General features: G+C 30.7%; 1 protein-coding gene across 2 annotated transcripts in view; it reads left to right on the top strand.

Annotated features, from left to right (window-relative positions):
* Nucleotides 1-16,027, top strand: part of LOC106458468 (ceramide synthase 6-like) — a 40,429-nt gene that overhangs the window by 14,606 nt on the left and 9,796 nt on the right. For both annotated transcript variants that reach the window (XM_022384680.1, XM_022384681.1), the window contains exons 4-8: nt 277-334; nt 4,215-4,265; nt 5,925-6,017; nt 9,438-9,566; nt 11,564-11,670. In XM_022384680.1, the coding sequence (XP_022240388.1) occupies nt 277-334; nt 4,215-4,265; nt 5,925-6,017; nt 9,438-9,566; nt 11,564-11,670 (438 nt within the window). The remainder of the gene's footprint in view (nt 1-276; nt 335-4,214; nt 4,266-5,924; nt 6,018-9,437; nt 9,567-11,563; nt 11,671-16,027) is intronic.

The raw sequence follows: 16,027 nt of genomic DNA, 5'->3' as shown, positions 1-16,027 counted from the left end.
CGTTAAACTTAATTAGTTTAGGTTTAGTTAATTAATACTAGTACTTCGTCTATATGTTTAGTTTTACCTTACTAGTAGTAGTAGTTACTACTACATATATATATATATATATATATATATATATATATATAGATATTTTTTTTTTTATTTTACATTATACACAGAAGAGATATTTTACTTATTTCACTGGCACCATAAGTAATGCTTGTACTAATTTTAGTGTAAGTGGGAATATTGTATTTGCATATTTGCTCATTTCCTATTTCTTTCTTCTAGATGGAGATTCTCCTTTTACAGCACCACTTTTCTGTATGGATTCTACACATTATATGATGTAGGTATAATGTTTCATTACCCCTTTTGAGACGGGTCAGGGGTGAAAGGCCATGTCATTTCGTTTGTTGACTTGCATTCAAAATTTTATTGAACTTCTATTTTATGTTAAAAACACAGATAAACATTGATTTTTATGTGTCACATGGTATGTTGAATGCAGCACTGGTTCAAATTAAATGTTTGTGATGTCAAAATACTAAGTCTATAGTTTATTACAAATTAGAAACTCGAATTACTGATACTGATAAGCTAGAATATAAAATAAGAACATCTTATCTTTTCTATTTGCTAAGATGTTGCTCATTTAATAAATCAAACACAGTGGCACCTCACCCACCTCTTTCCATTTATGGAAATGCTCCCTTATATACATTTCTATATATGAAATGAATAACCAGTCAAAAGCTCAGAATGTCCCCCTAGTGGCTTTCTCAGCCATTTTAATGGACCTGGATGCCATTTCTTTCTCTTGAACCAATATTTCAAGGAGGTAGGGTGTGTCTTTAGTCTGCTCAAATTTTCATATTTTTTTTTTTAGAGTAAAATACATCTTAGTTACTAAGCTTGATAAATTATTAGAATTTGATTTTTTGGTTATTCAAATATATATATATATAAGACCCAAAAAAACATTTGCTTCATATTCTCCATGTGCAAAATTTTAAAAGGCTTAGCAACCTATTTCAAGCAGCAACTGAGTACGAAGGTCGTAACTAGAAGAGATAATTGTTTGCTTTACTTCTTTATTTACCATTCTCTGTTTTAAGAAAAATACATTTAAGAACTTATTTCTAAATAGCAATAATCTGTATACATATATAATGTATAATAATTGAAATTACAAAATACTAGTCTACTAAAACACAGCAAAGACGGGTCACTTTGTAAAGACTAAAGGTCAGTTTGATATTATTGGATACGGTAACATGAGTGCACATGTGCCTTGTCATTGTAACTTCTGTATTGTTAGCCAGGCATGGCTGAAAAGTCAGTATAAGATAAATAATAAATATATATAAATGTACAATGTTATGAGATTTAAGCTATTTAGTCTAAACTTTTATGTTTTTGTGTTATAATCTGTTGTCATTCTAGAATGAAAGAGGCATAATTTATATTTATTTCCTAATTTTTTATGGTCGTTATGAGAGCAGTCAAATTTACTGAACGTATACAGAGATTCATTACTGAAAATAACAGATAGAATATAAAGTTTTTTCTTAAAAACGTTTGATAACTATCTGGATAGTATTAAGATTTTGCATGTGAAATTTGAAAATTTTCTTTTGCATCAAAGTATTTTTATCTTAAAATGAAAATTACTTTGTATTTTAGACAGGCAACATATGAAAAAAAAAAGGTATGAGAAAAACATTGCTTTACAAACCTTAAGACTTAATATAAAAAGAATTGATATTTTGCATATGAAAGCATTGTAATGTTTACTGATAATGTGCCAAATTTTGTAAAAATTTGCTTACTAATTTAAAAGTTATGGCATGAAAACTATAACAAGCACAAAATAGTTACAAGGTTGGTTCTTGACTTTCTCTGAAAGTTTTCTTAACATTCAGGAAAAAATAAAATAAAAAGTGTATATATAATAAGTTCCCTATGAACCTCACCTATTCTTCCTGGTTCTGTTTCTTATAATTTAATAATATGAACAGAATGGCTATAAAAATGCTTTTTCAAGTAGCTGCAGTTTAGCAAATGGTAAAACTTACCTTGTCTCAGTTGTTTTTAAGATTTATTTTACCTTTTATTATGGTTAACTTCTATATTACTGTTGCAGCATAATCACTTTTCTTAGTGGAATCTTGGCTCCTGTGTTGTTAATTCTATGATCTAAAAAGGTTTCCTTCTAAATTTGCCAAGATTAAAATGTCAAATCTCTGTTCTTCTGACTGAAGGCTACAAAAAATATCACTCTTCAGAGTTCAGCAAAACCTTCAAAATACCATTTTATATCTTAGTATATATATGTGAGTGCATATGTAGTCATATTTTATTTTTTCAGTTTGAAATAAGGTATATCAATTTCTTTTTGGATTTAGTGCCTTCATTTTGTCTTTTTATCATTTTATTATATTTGTTTTCTTATTATAGGATATTTCAATTTTAAATTAAAAGTGTTATACTTTTATCCACTAATTATTATAACATGATAACTCCCACTAACTTTAGGGTATGTTTATTTATTGCATTTCCTTGAATTAACTAAACAGAAAGCAACACGATGACTCCTATGGATTATAAGTCGAGCAAAGTAATGTACATAGAATAGGTGAAATATAAAAATGTGACATGTGCATTCAAAGTTAAATGTGCACATGTGTTACTGTGTAGTTGTTATTTTATTAGTTTTTTTTAAAAAAACTTCAGATGGCAAGTGATTCAGTTAAACTTTGGGTAATTTCCATCTCTAATAATAATAATAATAATCCCTATTATAATGCAAGAAAATATAAAATTTTTCATAAAGAAATACTAAACTTTGTCATTGAGAAATTATAGAAGCAGTCATACTATAAAACTCAATTTTGATTGATTATTATAGTAAGAAAATGAATGAAAAATAAGTACTGAAGAAGATCATTTCTACCCAAAATGTATTTCTTAATATGGCAATGCCCCTCATCAAATGAGGAATTTTCTTAAACACATTTTTCTGTGTCATCAAATAACTGATGAATTTGTCAGTATGTTGCACAGTATGTTGCACAGTATATCAAAAGAATATTATCATAATTGAGCTGTTACTATAACAGGCAGAATATTTGAATTCATTCATTATATATTCAGTTTTAGAGTAAAATATCCTGCTTGAAATTAATTACTGATTTTATCTTAAAAAAAACTAATTATCAATAACTTTTGTTGAAAGCAAACTAGCTAAATTATCACTGAAATTACTTTAGTTAAAATGTAGGGAAGTTAATATGCTGCTCTAACTATGAGTATTTGGTATCGTAAAATAAAAACTTTAATGATTAGAATGCATTTGCTCATCAGTTAGGTACCCTTGCTATTATCAGTATTTGTGGCCATAATCTCAATAATATTTTGGAATGTTTAGTCAGTTTAGGAGACTTGGGTTAGTCTTAAATCTGTATGCTAAGGTAACAGTGCAAATAATCCTTATAGTCTAAAAAATATAATAAATGCTCCAACAACATAACTAACATTTGAGATAAATGGCCACACACATGTTGCTATATAGCTGTAGAGTGGTGTGCTATAGCTGTTTGTGTTTGATGGCACTTCAAATAGATGTGATACATCCAGAGTATGAGGATTGACTAGTTAACAATTATGTCATTACTGTATCCCACAGTATGATCATTTTGTACTTGACATTTTGATGAATTGAGAGTGAATCAGTACTTATTAAATATTCTTCTTTCCTCATTCATGGATGACCTTTTCATTGATTGAGAATGTATCAGTACTTATTAAGTATTCTTCTTTCCTCATTCATGGATGACATATTTATTGATTGAGAGTGTATCAGTACTTATTAAGTATTCTTCTTTCCTCATTCATGGATGACTTTTTGATGAATTGGGGTTGTATCAGAACTCTCTGAATATTCTTCTTTCCTCATTGATGGAAGACATTTGGAGCTCTATATTTGGAATGTATCATTCAATTTTATTGACCTGAAATTTGAAAAAATAATTGTAAAAGGGTTAAAAGAAAAGAAAAAGTGTAGTCTTTCTACTTGTTACTCTGTTACTGTAACTAACCTGTTAAGGATTGTTTAAGTAGGATAGTTTGATTTATGTAATATGGTTTATATTTTTTACTTTTTTTTGCACTTTATTTTAATTCTTATTATAATTTATAATAATAGAATTGAATATTTATTACTTTAGAAACAGTGGTTCTGGGACACCAAATATTGCTGGTATGATTATCCTGACCATGTAAGTTGATCTGGAACGTCTTTTTTTTATATATAATTTAAATACTGTTATCAAATAACATATGTGGAAACTATTGTAATTTGTATTGAATTTATTTCACTGTTACTCAGAATTCTTAAAAATAAAATGTATAGCCCATGCTATACCAAAAAATGTGTCCAAAATTATATGTAGTGTGATATAGTAAAGTGTCACAACAAACCTTTCATTTAACAACAAAATCACACTGGTTGTGTTGTGTGAGTGATATCAGATTGAGAAGTTAGGCAGAGTATTGTTACAAGAGCTTATTCTTCCAATCATAGTTTAGATGATAATAACATCCAATAAAGTTAGAAGATTCAGATATTGTGTGCCACTTTGTTCAGCACTAGTAAACAGTTAGAATTTTTTTACAACCTTTCCTTGATACTCATACGTTAACTTTTACAGCTGTAATTAATTATTATTTTAGAAAACAAATAACAAATTTTGTTTTTAGAATGTAGATGAATTTAGGTATGCATTATTTTTATATATAAATTATGAAATTCCTTGATGATAACTTTTTTTAAGTTAATTTCTAATTCTAAACAGAAAAATGTAATATCCATTTATTTTTGAGTACTTCTGTGAGATTGAAATAATTGTCTGTGACTTAAACGCACAGGAAATGTTACTGAACTGTTGAAAAATTGCATAAAGTGTACAGTATACTAACGTAATGATCTAAAGTATGAAGAATTGAAAATGACACAGTATGCTTACTATATGGGATTTATTTTCTATGATGTGGAAGAACTATTCATAAAGAAAAAAACAATGCAAATATTCTATCATATTTCAAAACTAACCATCAGTGTAGTATTGTTGTAAAGTCCTGCATATTACCATTGCATGTTAGTTTACTTCAATGTAGTTACAGTCATCTGTACATCAAATATATAAGAAACTGAAAACTATTTAGTTGTGTATGAGTTTTGTTATAATACGTTTCGAAGCTCAAATTTCATTGGCAGTTTCCGAATGTTTCGAATCTCCAACTATCACAAAACGTTGTAGGCAAGTCAAGTGAATAATCAAAAAGTTGTTAATATTGGTTTCAAATTCTTCAACTTATGAATTATAAAATGCAAAAACATCTTGAAGTGACACTGCAGTTGTAGTAGTCTTTATTTACATGTGTCTGTTGTTTTCACAATAGTGATATGTTAAAACTTGAAAATATTATTTTATAAAGTGGCAAACTCAAATCAAAGCTATTTGTGGTGAATATCAATTTGTTTTTCTGTGGGACTATTACCATACTTAAAATAACTTTTTTAAAACATGTTATGGGGAATTTTGTTTAATCTTCATACATTTTGAAAAGTAATCTTCTGCCAGGAAAACTTTGAGAAATGTTTTATCTGATGGTTTGGGGCCTGGAGCTGTTAATATTACCATTAGATGAATTAATAACGCGCTCAGATAAGCTAATTTTAATTTCCATGACTGTCAGTGTTAAGAAAATGTTACTATCAACTTGGAAAGTACTCATTGTTTCTATGTAGTTGTATATTTGATCTAACCCCAACAGTGTTTACGTTTTGTTTCTGTTACATACACACACACGCATGCGTGCAAAGACATATTTTATATAAGTTTTATCAGTGTTACATATTTTGTTTTCTTGGCAAGTCGGTCACCAATGACATCTGGTGGTACTACATGATTGAGTTGGGGTTTTATTGGTCACTTACTTTCTCTCAATTTATGGATGTAAAGCGCAAGGTAAGTATGCACCCATGTAAGTGGAACTAAATTTTTTTTAATAGGTAGTGTTAGCAAAAAAGTTTCTTATAGTTAGTAGTACATTATGTCTTGGCTAAGATTTTATGTAGCATGGAGAGTTTAAGATGAAGCTTTCAGTGAAATAACTAAAATAAACACATCCATAATATTTAATCCTATTAGACTTTCTACCACTTCATTTTTTTATCACTTGCTTGTACCTTACCTAATATGTGTATATAGATTACTACTCAGGCATAGAAATGTTTAGATTACCAGAAACATACAGAATTCTTTGTTATATTTAATACTTCTATCCAATGAGGTATAATTGTAGTTGTTTCATGAAAAGATCACCCTGTCTTAATGAAAATACTTTATAGATTTTGCTGAAATAGTTATTACGAGGTAGTATGGGTACAACAAATTTGAGTGTATTTAATATACTCACATGACTAGAAAAACAAAGTAAATGCTTGTGAGAGAAAGCGTTGTTTTTTAGACATTAAATTTTTTAGTAATGTATGAAAATTCCATCCTACCTATTTTTGGTAATGTCTTTGTAAAGGTATTTTATGTTGGGTAACTTAAGTTGGTGATTAGCAGGTAAATACCTGTAGGTGTTTACTCCATTTCTAAAACTGTTTGTGTTGTAATTTTTAATAATAGACTGACTTTGTGATGCTCTTCCAAAACTTCAGTATGTGTTTTATGATTAATTGTTGCATTATAGGTTTTAATTTTGATAAAGTTCCTGCAATATACCCTTGTAGATCTGTTGGAGATTTTATAAAGTAGCTAAGGACATGAATTTCTTCACTTCAAAGCATTGATAATTTTGGGATATATGTACTTAACGTCTATTGTATATATATATATATATATACACATATATACACAGATAATGTTCGGTAAGTTAAATTTCTCTAATACATATTTTATAGTTGCTATAGATATATTCAATACAAATATTTACTATACCCTTCCAAAAGTATTAGGACAGCACACCCTGAACTAGTAATGGTCTACACTGAATTTGCATGTAATTACCATGATGCACTGCTGTGTAGAATTCACAGAAATCAGTAGTACCAACATCTAGCCAGTTAGAGTAAAGATGCCATTAAGAAAGTAGTTCATAAGCCTTTAAAAAGAATGCAGCATTGATAATATGAATTTCATCCCCCTATCATCCACTGTGTGCATTGGGATCCATGCTGTTAAGTTTCTCAAATGGAATACAGTCCATAACTATTTAATTGAAGGCATCAACTCTCATGTATTGAAAAACAATGAAAAATATAATCTTGTCTATTAATAAATCTTGCAATGCATTGTTTGGTTTGAATAGATGGGTTGGGGTTAGGTGTTAAATTGGGATGGCTTCACACATGACTGTTATCCCAACTGTAAATAATTGTGGGGCTAAATCATGAAAGGGTCTTTAGTATAATTACTAATATATAAATATAATGAATAGTGTTAGAAAACTATAAAATATTATATAAGATAAAACAAACAGCAACTTGCACAACAATTAAACCTAGCTTTAAAAGAAAACCACTTTGTCTTTAATGTTCAGTTGTATGACCATGGCATTGCGATGGGTTCACCACTAGGACCCACGCTAACTAATATCTTTCTCTATCATCATGAGCACATGTGGCTGAACAAGTGTTCTTCTGATGTTACACCCATGCTGTACAAAAGGTATGTAGATGATGCATTTGTACTCTTTCACAACCATGAACATACTGACAAATTCTAACCACTTAAACTCTCAATGCTCTTATTTCCACTGTGAAATTGAAAATCAAAACAAACTTTCTGTCCTTGATGTTCAAGCTCAAAAATGAAACAAGGAATTTAGTACCTCCATTTACAGAAAGAAAACTTTTACTGGTTTGTACACATACTTTGAAAGTTTTTTTGCCATAATTATTTAAACTAAATTTAGTCTTAACTCTTCTTCATGGGGCTTACTCTGCTTGGATTACATTTTCATTCATAATGAAATACCTTCATCGTTACTTGATAACTTAACAAGTAACTTTCTTACTAAGAAAAGAACTTCACTGAATGAATAATATCCAATAATTTTCAAAATTTCCTCTAACACTTGTTATTCCTTACCTCTAAAAACAGTCTTATTGTTAAAACCCAACTCAATAAGCTACTTGGGTATTTCTAACCCCAGATTAATCTCCACATTGTCTTGAAATGAGTACTTTGTGTCAGTAACTAAAACTATTTTACCTTCACACCTACACTCAAAGGTTGTATATAAATATACATGTAGTAGGTGTAAAGCCACCTGTATAGACAAGACTTCTCACCACTTACCAATACATGTCTTGGAATGCATGAGAGTTTCTAACAGAACTTGGCTTAAACTTCAAATTCCACTTAACTCTCTCGTATATTCTCATAGCAAAATGTCATCACACCCCGTTTCCTAAGAAAACTTCTCAATTCTAACTTACGGATTTAATGATCATAAACTGTGGATAAAAGAAATTTTACATATTATGTATGAAAATCTAAGCCTCTGCAGAAATTCCAACTCTTTACCCCTTGCTTTATTTACATAGCTCTTTATAAAAAGGTCTGTTTTGAATAATTTACACTTGTTCTAGTTGAAAGTGCCATGTCATATTGTGACATTCTGGACAGTGCTTTACTACTTGTATTAATGAAGTTCTACAGAGAAGTAGTATACATTTTGGTATGATTATTGCCCAGGCCATATTGCACATCATGTCTAACTATGATGTGAGACAAATAATACCTGGAACTTACTCTGTGTCATCTGTAACCCTCATCTAAATCTGAACAAACCTCTAGAACATTTTGGAATGCTGCCTGAATGACAAAAAGAACATACTCTAAAGTTGTGCTATAAATGGAGCTGTTTTATAAGGGCAGTAGTAGTCTGTTCCACCAAACATGTTCAAACAGTTGCTGGTAATGTTAGTAGTAGAGATCAGACTGTGATTGATACCAAAGGTGGGGCCACTTTCTCTAAAATTGGTGCCACAGTGGTGGAACACACCTCCGTTCTCGAGATGTATTGTCCTAACATATTTTGGTTATATCAGTGTGTTTGTATAATTTAAAGAATTTTTTTTTATCATTGTAGCCCATAAATGATGAAATATTTTCATTTACTACAGGTTTTAATGATATCTCTTCTGAAGGAGAAATATTCTCACAAAAGTTTTTCAGAAAACTATTTACTTTTAATAAACTTTCATCATACTTAACTGTGTTATGATAGGGTGAGTTTGGGAAGAACATCGTGTTATTTCTCTGTAAGGTGTAAAAATGTATTACATATGTTGTTATGTATCAAGATCTCACTATTTAACTAGTAAACTGATGTTCTACTTATTACTTATTTTTCACTTCCTTTGTTGTCAGGATTTCTTTCAGATGTTTATTCACCATATAATCACAATCATGTTGTTGAGTTTTTCCTGGGCCTGTAACTTCTGGCGTATTGGAACCCTTGTTCTTGTAATCCACGACTTTGCTGATATTCCTCTTGAGGTGAGAAGATTTAGATTTATACTCTATAATAATTTGGACCAGATCGTTTTAAAGAATAAAAGTCTAAACAATAAATCTATAAAGGGCCTTCACTTGGTACAATACTTTCACACAATTACTTGCAGTCTTAACAGAAGAACTGTGTAGAATATTGTAGCTATCCTTGAATGATGTATAATCTTTCATCCTACTTGATTACTAGTTTTATTGTAAAATAACAAATGAGATGGTGATTATAACTGATTATTCATCAATATCTCTTGTATTACTATAACAGATCTATTGTTATTTAATGTATGTACAACATTATTAGATATAATGCATTAGATACTGGTTTCCAGATAAAGTTTTTAACAGTGTGACTCATGGTATTTTATATCTTTCATATGAATTCACTCCCATGTCTGAAATATGTCCAAAAGTTTTCACTACCCTATTGGAATGTCTTTAAATTTAAATCTATCCATAAATGTCATCACTATTAATTTACTCTGGATTTGATTGTATATGTTAAGGCTGTAAAATTCTCCATTACATAGTTCTGCTATAAAATCATTAATCTAAGATATTTATTGTTGCAAACCAGTTGGTGGTTATTTTAAACTGGGCCAGCAGGTTAATGTTCCTCAACAGTGGTTGGACTGAATAGATTGCTAGTGTTAAACATCAGCGAATGTTCTAACATCAGAACTGTAATTAGATTGTGATATTTTTGACCTATTATATGTGATACGTAGGTTATACACAGCTGCATGTATTATCATTAGAATTGTAATTAAATTGTGATATTTTTGGCCTATTATATGTGATATGCAGGTTATACACAGCTGCATGTACTAACATTAGAATTGTAATTAAATTGTGATATTTTTAACCTATTGTATGTGATACATAGGTTATACACAGCTGCATGTACTAACGTTAGAATTGTAATTAAATTGATATTTTTTGACCTATTATATGTGATACGTAGGTTATACACAGCTGCATGTATTATCATTAGAATTGTAATTAAATTATATTTTTGACCTACTACATGTGATATGTAAACTATACACAGCTGCATGTACTAACACTAGAATTGTAACTGAATTCTCAGATTTTTTAACTTACTATATGTGATACATAGGTTAAATGTAGGCTTAATATTTAGAAGTATCATTATCTCTTATTAAAATAACTAAGTATATGTTTTTGATGTAAAGAAGGAATTTTTTTTAAGTTTTCTCTATAATGAAGTCATATTTTAGATATAGGATTAGTTTTCAATTCCTTTGTATATTCCACTTATTAGCATAATTCAGGATACAAAGTTTTCTACAGTATAAGGTATACTTGACAGTTTTCAATTACCTGAAAGTATGATTTTCTTTATATGCATGAAACGTTTATGTTAAAGGTTGGTGTAATATTGTGTAGAACTACAATTTCTTGGTAGATGGTATACAATTAACTGAAACTTTCATAGGTCAGTGGCTAACTAGCTTAAATTTATTTTGTGAAGTCATTGTTTATTGGAGACAGGAAAATTTCAATGTTTGTGGTATTAAAACACATTACATCAAGTTAATGTTTATAGATAGCAATTTTTAGGTATTGTAAGGTAATCATGAAGGCCATGAGAAAAAAACCATTAGCTGAGAAGGTGATTAGATTTCTGTAAATACATGGTGTTTATGAGAAGTTTAGCTTTCATGCGTGGATAATTTAACCAGACCAGAAAACACTATGGTGTTCAATTATTTCTAGCTTGTTTAATTGATAACACTTTTTCACCTTAAATCATGCTATTTATTGAATGATGCCTTTACTTCTTGTTAAAGTATAGCTCAACATTGTCTTCTAGTATGTTGATATGAAATGTACATATATATATATCAGTGTGTAATATTTGTTCAAACTGTGGCGAAAGGATGTCAGTAAAGAGGTGCTCTTCAACTTAAAAACAGTGTGTGTGTGTGTATTTATATATATATATATCATTTATTTACTTACAGTTGACCAAGATGGCAAAGTACATAGGCCACAAACAACTAACAGACTCCTTGTTCTTGATTTTTGCTGTAGCTTGGATAGCTTCTCGTCTAGGACTGTTTCCTTGCAGGTATGATTTTTCACTACTAAAATCTTTTTTATGTTACTGAACCATAGTTTGCTAAGATGCATAAAACTACTTGAATTGAACAATAATAGCCATAACTTACATTTACTATTTCTCCGTGTTATCTCTTTTGCAAGAATTAGACCCTATACTCTTCTCTTCTACCATTTCACCTTTCAGAAATATTTAGTATTTTACAGATCTCATTCTCATAAGAGATTTTTGTATTTTGCATCACATAGTTGTAACCCTTCATATATATATAGAGTTAAGATTTTGAAGCTTGTTATTTCTATGTTGCATTGTATTTATCCTAGGGTTAATTTTGGTCACAGTTTTTGTTAATGCTTTGTCAACTTGTTTTTAATTTGTTTGTACTCTGATGCTGGTATAATTTTCTTGTATTTATATCATGTGCTCAAACTTCAGAAAATTTGATAGCCTGCTTATATAGTTTCATATTTTTTTGGGGGTTTATTCACTGTGAACTCTGAACTTAATTTTTTGTGCAATACACATATAATTATTTTCTTTCCCTATCTCCCCTTCAGATGAATATTTTTGGTTCAAACTTAATTTTTGTGTTTTTTGCTGACTTTGTAACGAAGATGACTTGTGTAACACTGTAAGAGGCATATTTTGCTTTTCATGAAAAGGAACCCACTCTTTCGAAAATAAAGTTTGGAGATGGCTTGAGTGGGGAGTGAAAGAAACTATGACAAATGTACAACATTTTGGCAAGCTGATGTCATCATCAGGTATGTATGCTTGTGAAAATGTTATACATTTGTAATAAAATTTCTTTCACAAACTGTTTCCAAACTTTATATTTTGCTTTTGATTTGAAACATTGCAGCCACAAAGATTAATGATGTAAAAGACTTCTTGGTTTCAGTATTTTTCTCGTTTCTTCATTTTTTAGAGACTGTCTTTTTACATGTTCTTTTTTTCCATTAAAATCCTTCCTTGATGGTAATTTCTCATACTTTGGAACATTTATATTTTCATCCTGGATAGTTCTTAGGAGAAGGGGGTTCAGGCCATGCCTTTTGATCTGATGCTTCTTTATCAATCAGATTTTTCTGGATTATATCATATTCTTAGAGAATACTCTAAGTTTCTTCCAGACTCTTTTTCCCATTGTATTACCTTGTTATGATCAAGCCATTCAGGAATGAGTAAGTGATTTCTCACATATTCCTATGGTTCAAGGACCAGTGCATGGTAGGTTTGGAAAGTTTATGGATCTTTGAAGTTTTGTAGTTCTTTGGACTTGTGGGTTTTGATGGCTTTTGAAGAGGGCTTGGAATGTTTATGGGTCTACCATCCTCATTACTTCAGCTGTTTCCATTTAGCCATTGGCATTTAGCTAACAGGGTAATCTCTTGTATCAGAATTATTTTTTAATTTTTTGGCTAATGAAGCTATGAGAGCATAGTGTACAGTTTTAAAGTTAACTCTTCCAGATTGTTTTCTAATATTCCTTATTTCAAAATAAAAGGAGGACATTCATCTAGGGTAGTAGAAATCTAGAAAGAACAATGCATTCATTCATCCTGTTTTTGTTGTTACTTGTATTTTGTTTGGGAGATAATGTTCCTTAATTTGCAAAAAGATAAGGGGATTATTTGGCTAGGTTAGTGGAAATCCTGAATGGACATTGTAGATACACATCTTTATGTCATTACTACTTTTGTCACTACTTGCATTTTGTTCAGGGAATTTGAGTTTTGTATTTTGAACTCAACACACACACACACACACACACACAAACTCATCTCTGTGTACTTCAGTGGATCATGATGCTTCATTAGCAGATACACCAGTCTTTTGAATTAGATTCTTATTTCTCTTTAAATTGATGGTGGAACAAGATCAGCATGACTCGGGGGTTCCTTATAGCTTCCCTCATCTGATTTTTATTTGTTTACAGATGCTTCCTTCAAGAAAGGGGAAGCAGTTTTAGGGGTAACATGTGCTTAACTGGGGACAGGATCAATGATCTAGAATTATTGACTCTTTGGGAAAAACTGCTTATGGAATTGGTGGTAATTATTCCCACTGACAAATAATTATTGTGTTTGGTGGTGTTTTTAAGATATAAACACGGTTATATTTTTTCATCTCTTCACCTCCTATAAAAATCTATGTATTTCTAAAAGCAGACCAAAATATTTTCCATACATAAATCCATATAAAGCTCCTCTGAATGACAATGTGTGATGAGAACTTGAACTGTTTGAAACTGCAGTTTTCAAATGGTAAGAGTATGGTTTGTTGTTACTGAATGTGAGCTTCCATGTTCACATTGCATATTATTATACTTGTGTCTTATATTAACAGAATAGGTACTTTCTTTAAGGTGCTTATGCTAAGAAGTAGTGAATCCTTTATAGGCATGACCTCATTCAATTACAGTGCAAGTATGCTATGTACTGGGTATCACAAATCTCTTGGTACATTATCCTTTACATCCTAATGGAATCATACATACGGAGGCCTCATTGTTACGTGATATTCAGACTTCTTTTCTCAGGATTTTGAAAGTCCTAAAGCAATATGGTGTTAAAATAAATAAATATGGTAGTGTTAACAAATCCTTAACGAAACTCTGGTATGTAGTAACGTATAATATTGATTAGAATTACATTTCACCAACTTAATCTAGTTCACACTGTAACGGTTGTTGCAAAGAAACTTGCTGATAAAAAAAATAGCGTCTCAACCTCTATTACATTTGAAGATCCCTGGGATAGGTCGAAAAGCTTCATCTATCCACTGGATAGAGCAGATATGGTGTTTCTATTATATTATGATACATGCTTCTATACTTTCACTCGGAAGTTCTTATAATTGATGGGTTTGCCACCTCTCAGAATTTGAAAGTGATGATGGTGGATGCTTCAGCATGTGATTTTTTTGTGACTGTTTTTTACACAAATTCTTTTGAAGGATTTGTATAAACCTGCTACAACACTTTACACCATCATTTTGTGGTATTTATTTGGCTATACCTGCCATAGTTAGAAGTTGTGTCAGCTTAGAATGTAAAATTTCTTTCAGGAAGCATAATGTTTTTTTTTTAATTTTCTACTTTTATATTCCTTCTGGTTGATTGTCAGAGAACCTGGTTTGTCCTTTGTCAGTTTTCTGAATTGCATAGTCCTGCTGGAAATCATGGAAGCTTATCAATCCTAGCTTAATATCATCATCAAGGGGTTAAGATTTTGTCTTTCTTATCCTCAGTTGTATTTTTAATGTAGTCTTTATAGCAGAGATTTATTATTCCATAGCACAGTACATTTGTCTTCTCCTTAATAATCAACTACTCTTCTGTTTCTTGTGCTCAGTAAATAAAGTGTTTATTTAACTTCACATTGTGTCTTGTGTCTTCCACCTATAACAAACCACTACACTTGTTCTTCACATACTAGGTTCAGGAATCTTCAGTTTAGTGAAGATCAGTTAATTCTGTGGGTATATTGTTGGAAGACAAGCTCTGTACTTCAATACAATTTATAAAGGACTTTTTTGTAATTCTGGCATTTTTGTGTGTGTGTGTGTGTGTGTGTGTGTGCTCCACCATTAGTCAGTTACTAAGAATTTTCTGCTCTGTTTAATACACAGATTTGTAGCATTTTGTTTCTTGTATGTATGATAATTTGGACAATGATGTTTTCCAGGTTTTATAATGAAATTTGTACTCTGAGAATTTCAACTCAATCTGCATTATCATGTCTGAACTACACCCCTCTGAACAAGGTGCAAGACATATAAACACATTCACAATTATGGTTAATAATTTATATAATTTTTCATTCAGTTGATTATTGGTAGAAGCTATGATAACCATAAAAGAATTTTAAGTAAAATATATATATATGTTAAATTCAAAAACAGCTCTAAGAGCCACACCTACAAACACTCGCAGAGGCATTACTTCTGCTGCATTATATCCTAGTTGGAGCTTCACAAGGGCAGTTTTCTTCTGAGGTATCCAGCTTCTTACCCAGCTTTCTGTGTGAAATGTAAACATCATTCACAGCATTTGTGAATTTCAACTCTGTCTGCACTGTCATGTCTGAACTATACCACCTCTGAACTGGATGTACTGCTGGTGGCTCAGCAGTAAGCTTGAGGGCTTTACAACATCAAAATTCTGGGTTTGGTTCTTGTAGTGTGCACAGAACAGATAGCCCACTGTGCAGCTTTGTGTTTAACAAAAAATAAACTAAGCCAGAGGCAAGACTTTATAACCACCCTATATGTGTGTATGGCTGTATATGTTTATATGTATACGAGGCCTGTGAGAAAAGTATCCGACCTTCGGCCGGGGAATAAAAACTGGCATCCCTGGAGT

The sequence above is a fragment of the Limulus polyphemus genome, unplaced genomic scaffold (genome assembly GCF_000517525.1).
Source record: "Limulus polyphemus unplaced genomic scaffold, Limulus_polyphemus-2.1.2 Scaffold467, whole genome shotgun sequence".
Lineage (NCBI taxonomy): Eukaryota > Metazoa > Arthropoda > Merostomata > Xiphosura > Limulidae > Limulus > Limulus polyphemus.
Note: the sequence above shows the minus strand (reverse complement) of the source record. Positions and strands in the feature narration are given on the sequence as shown.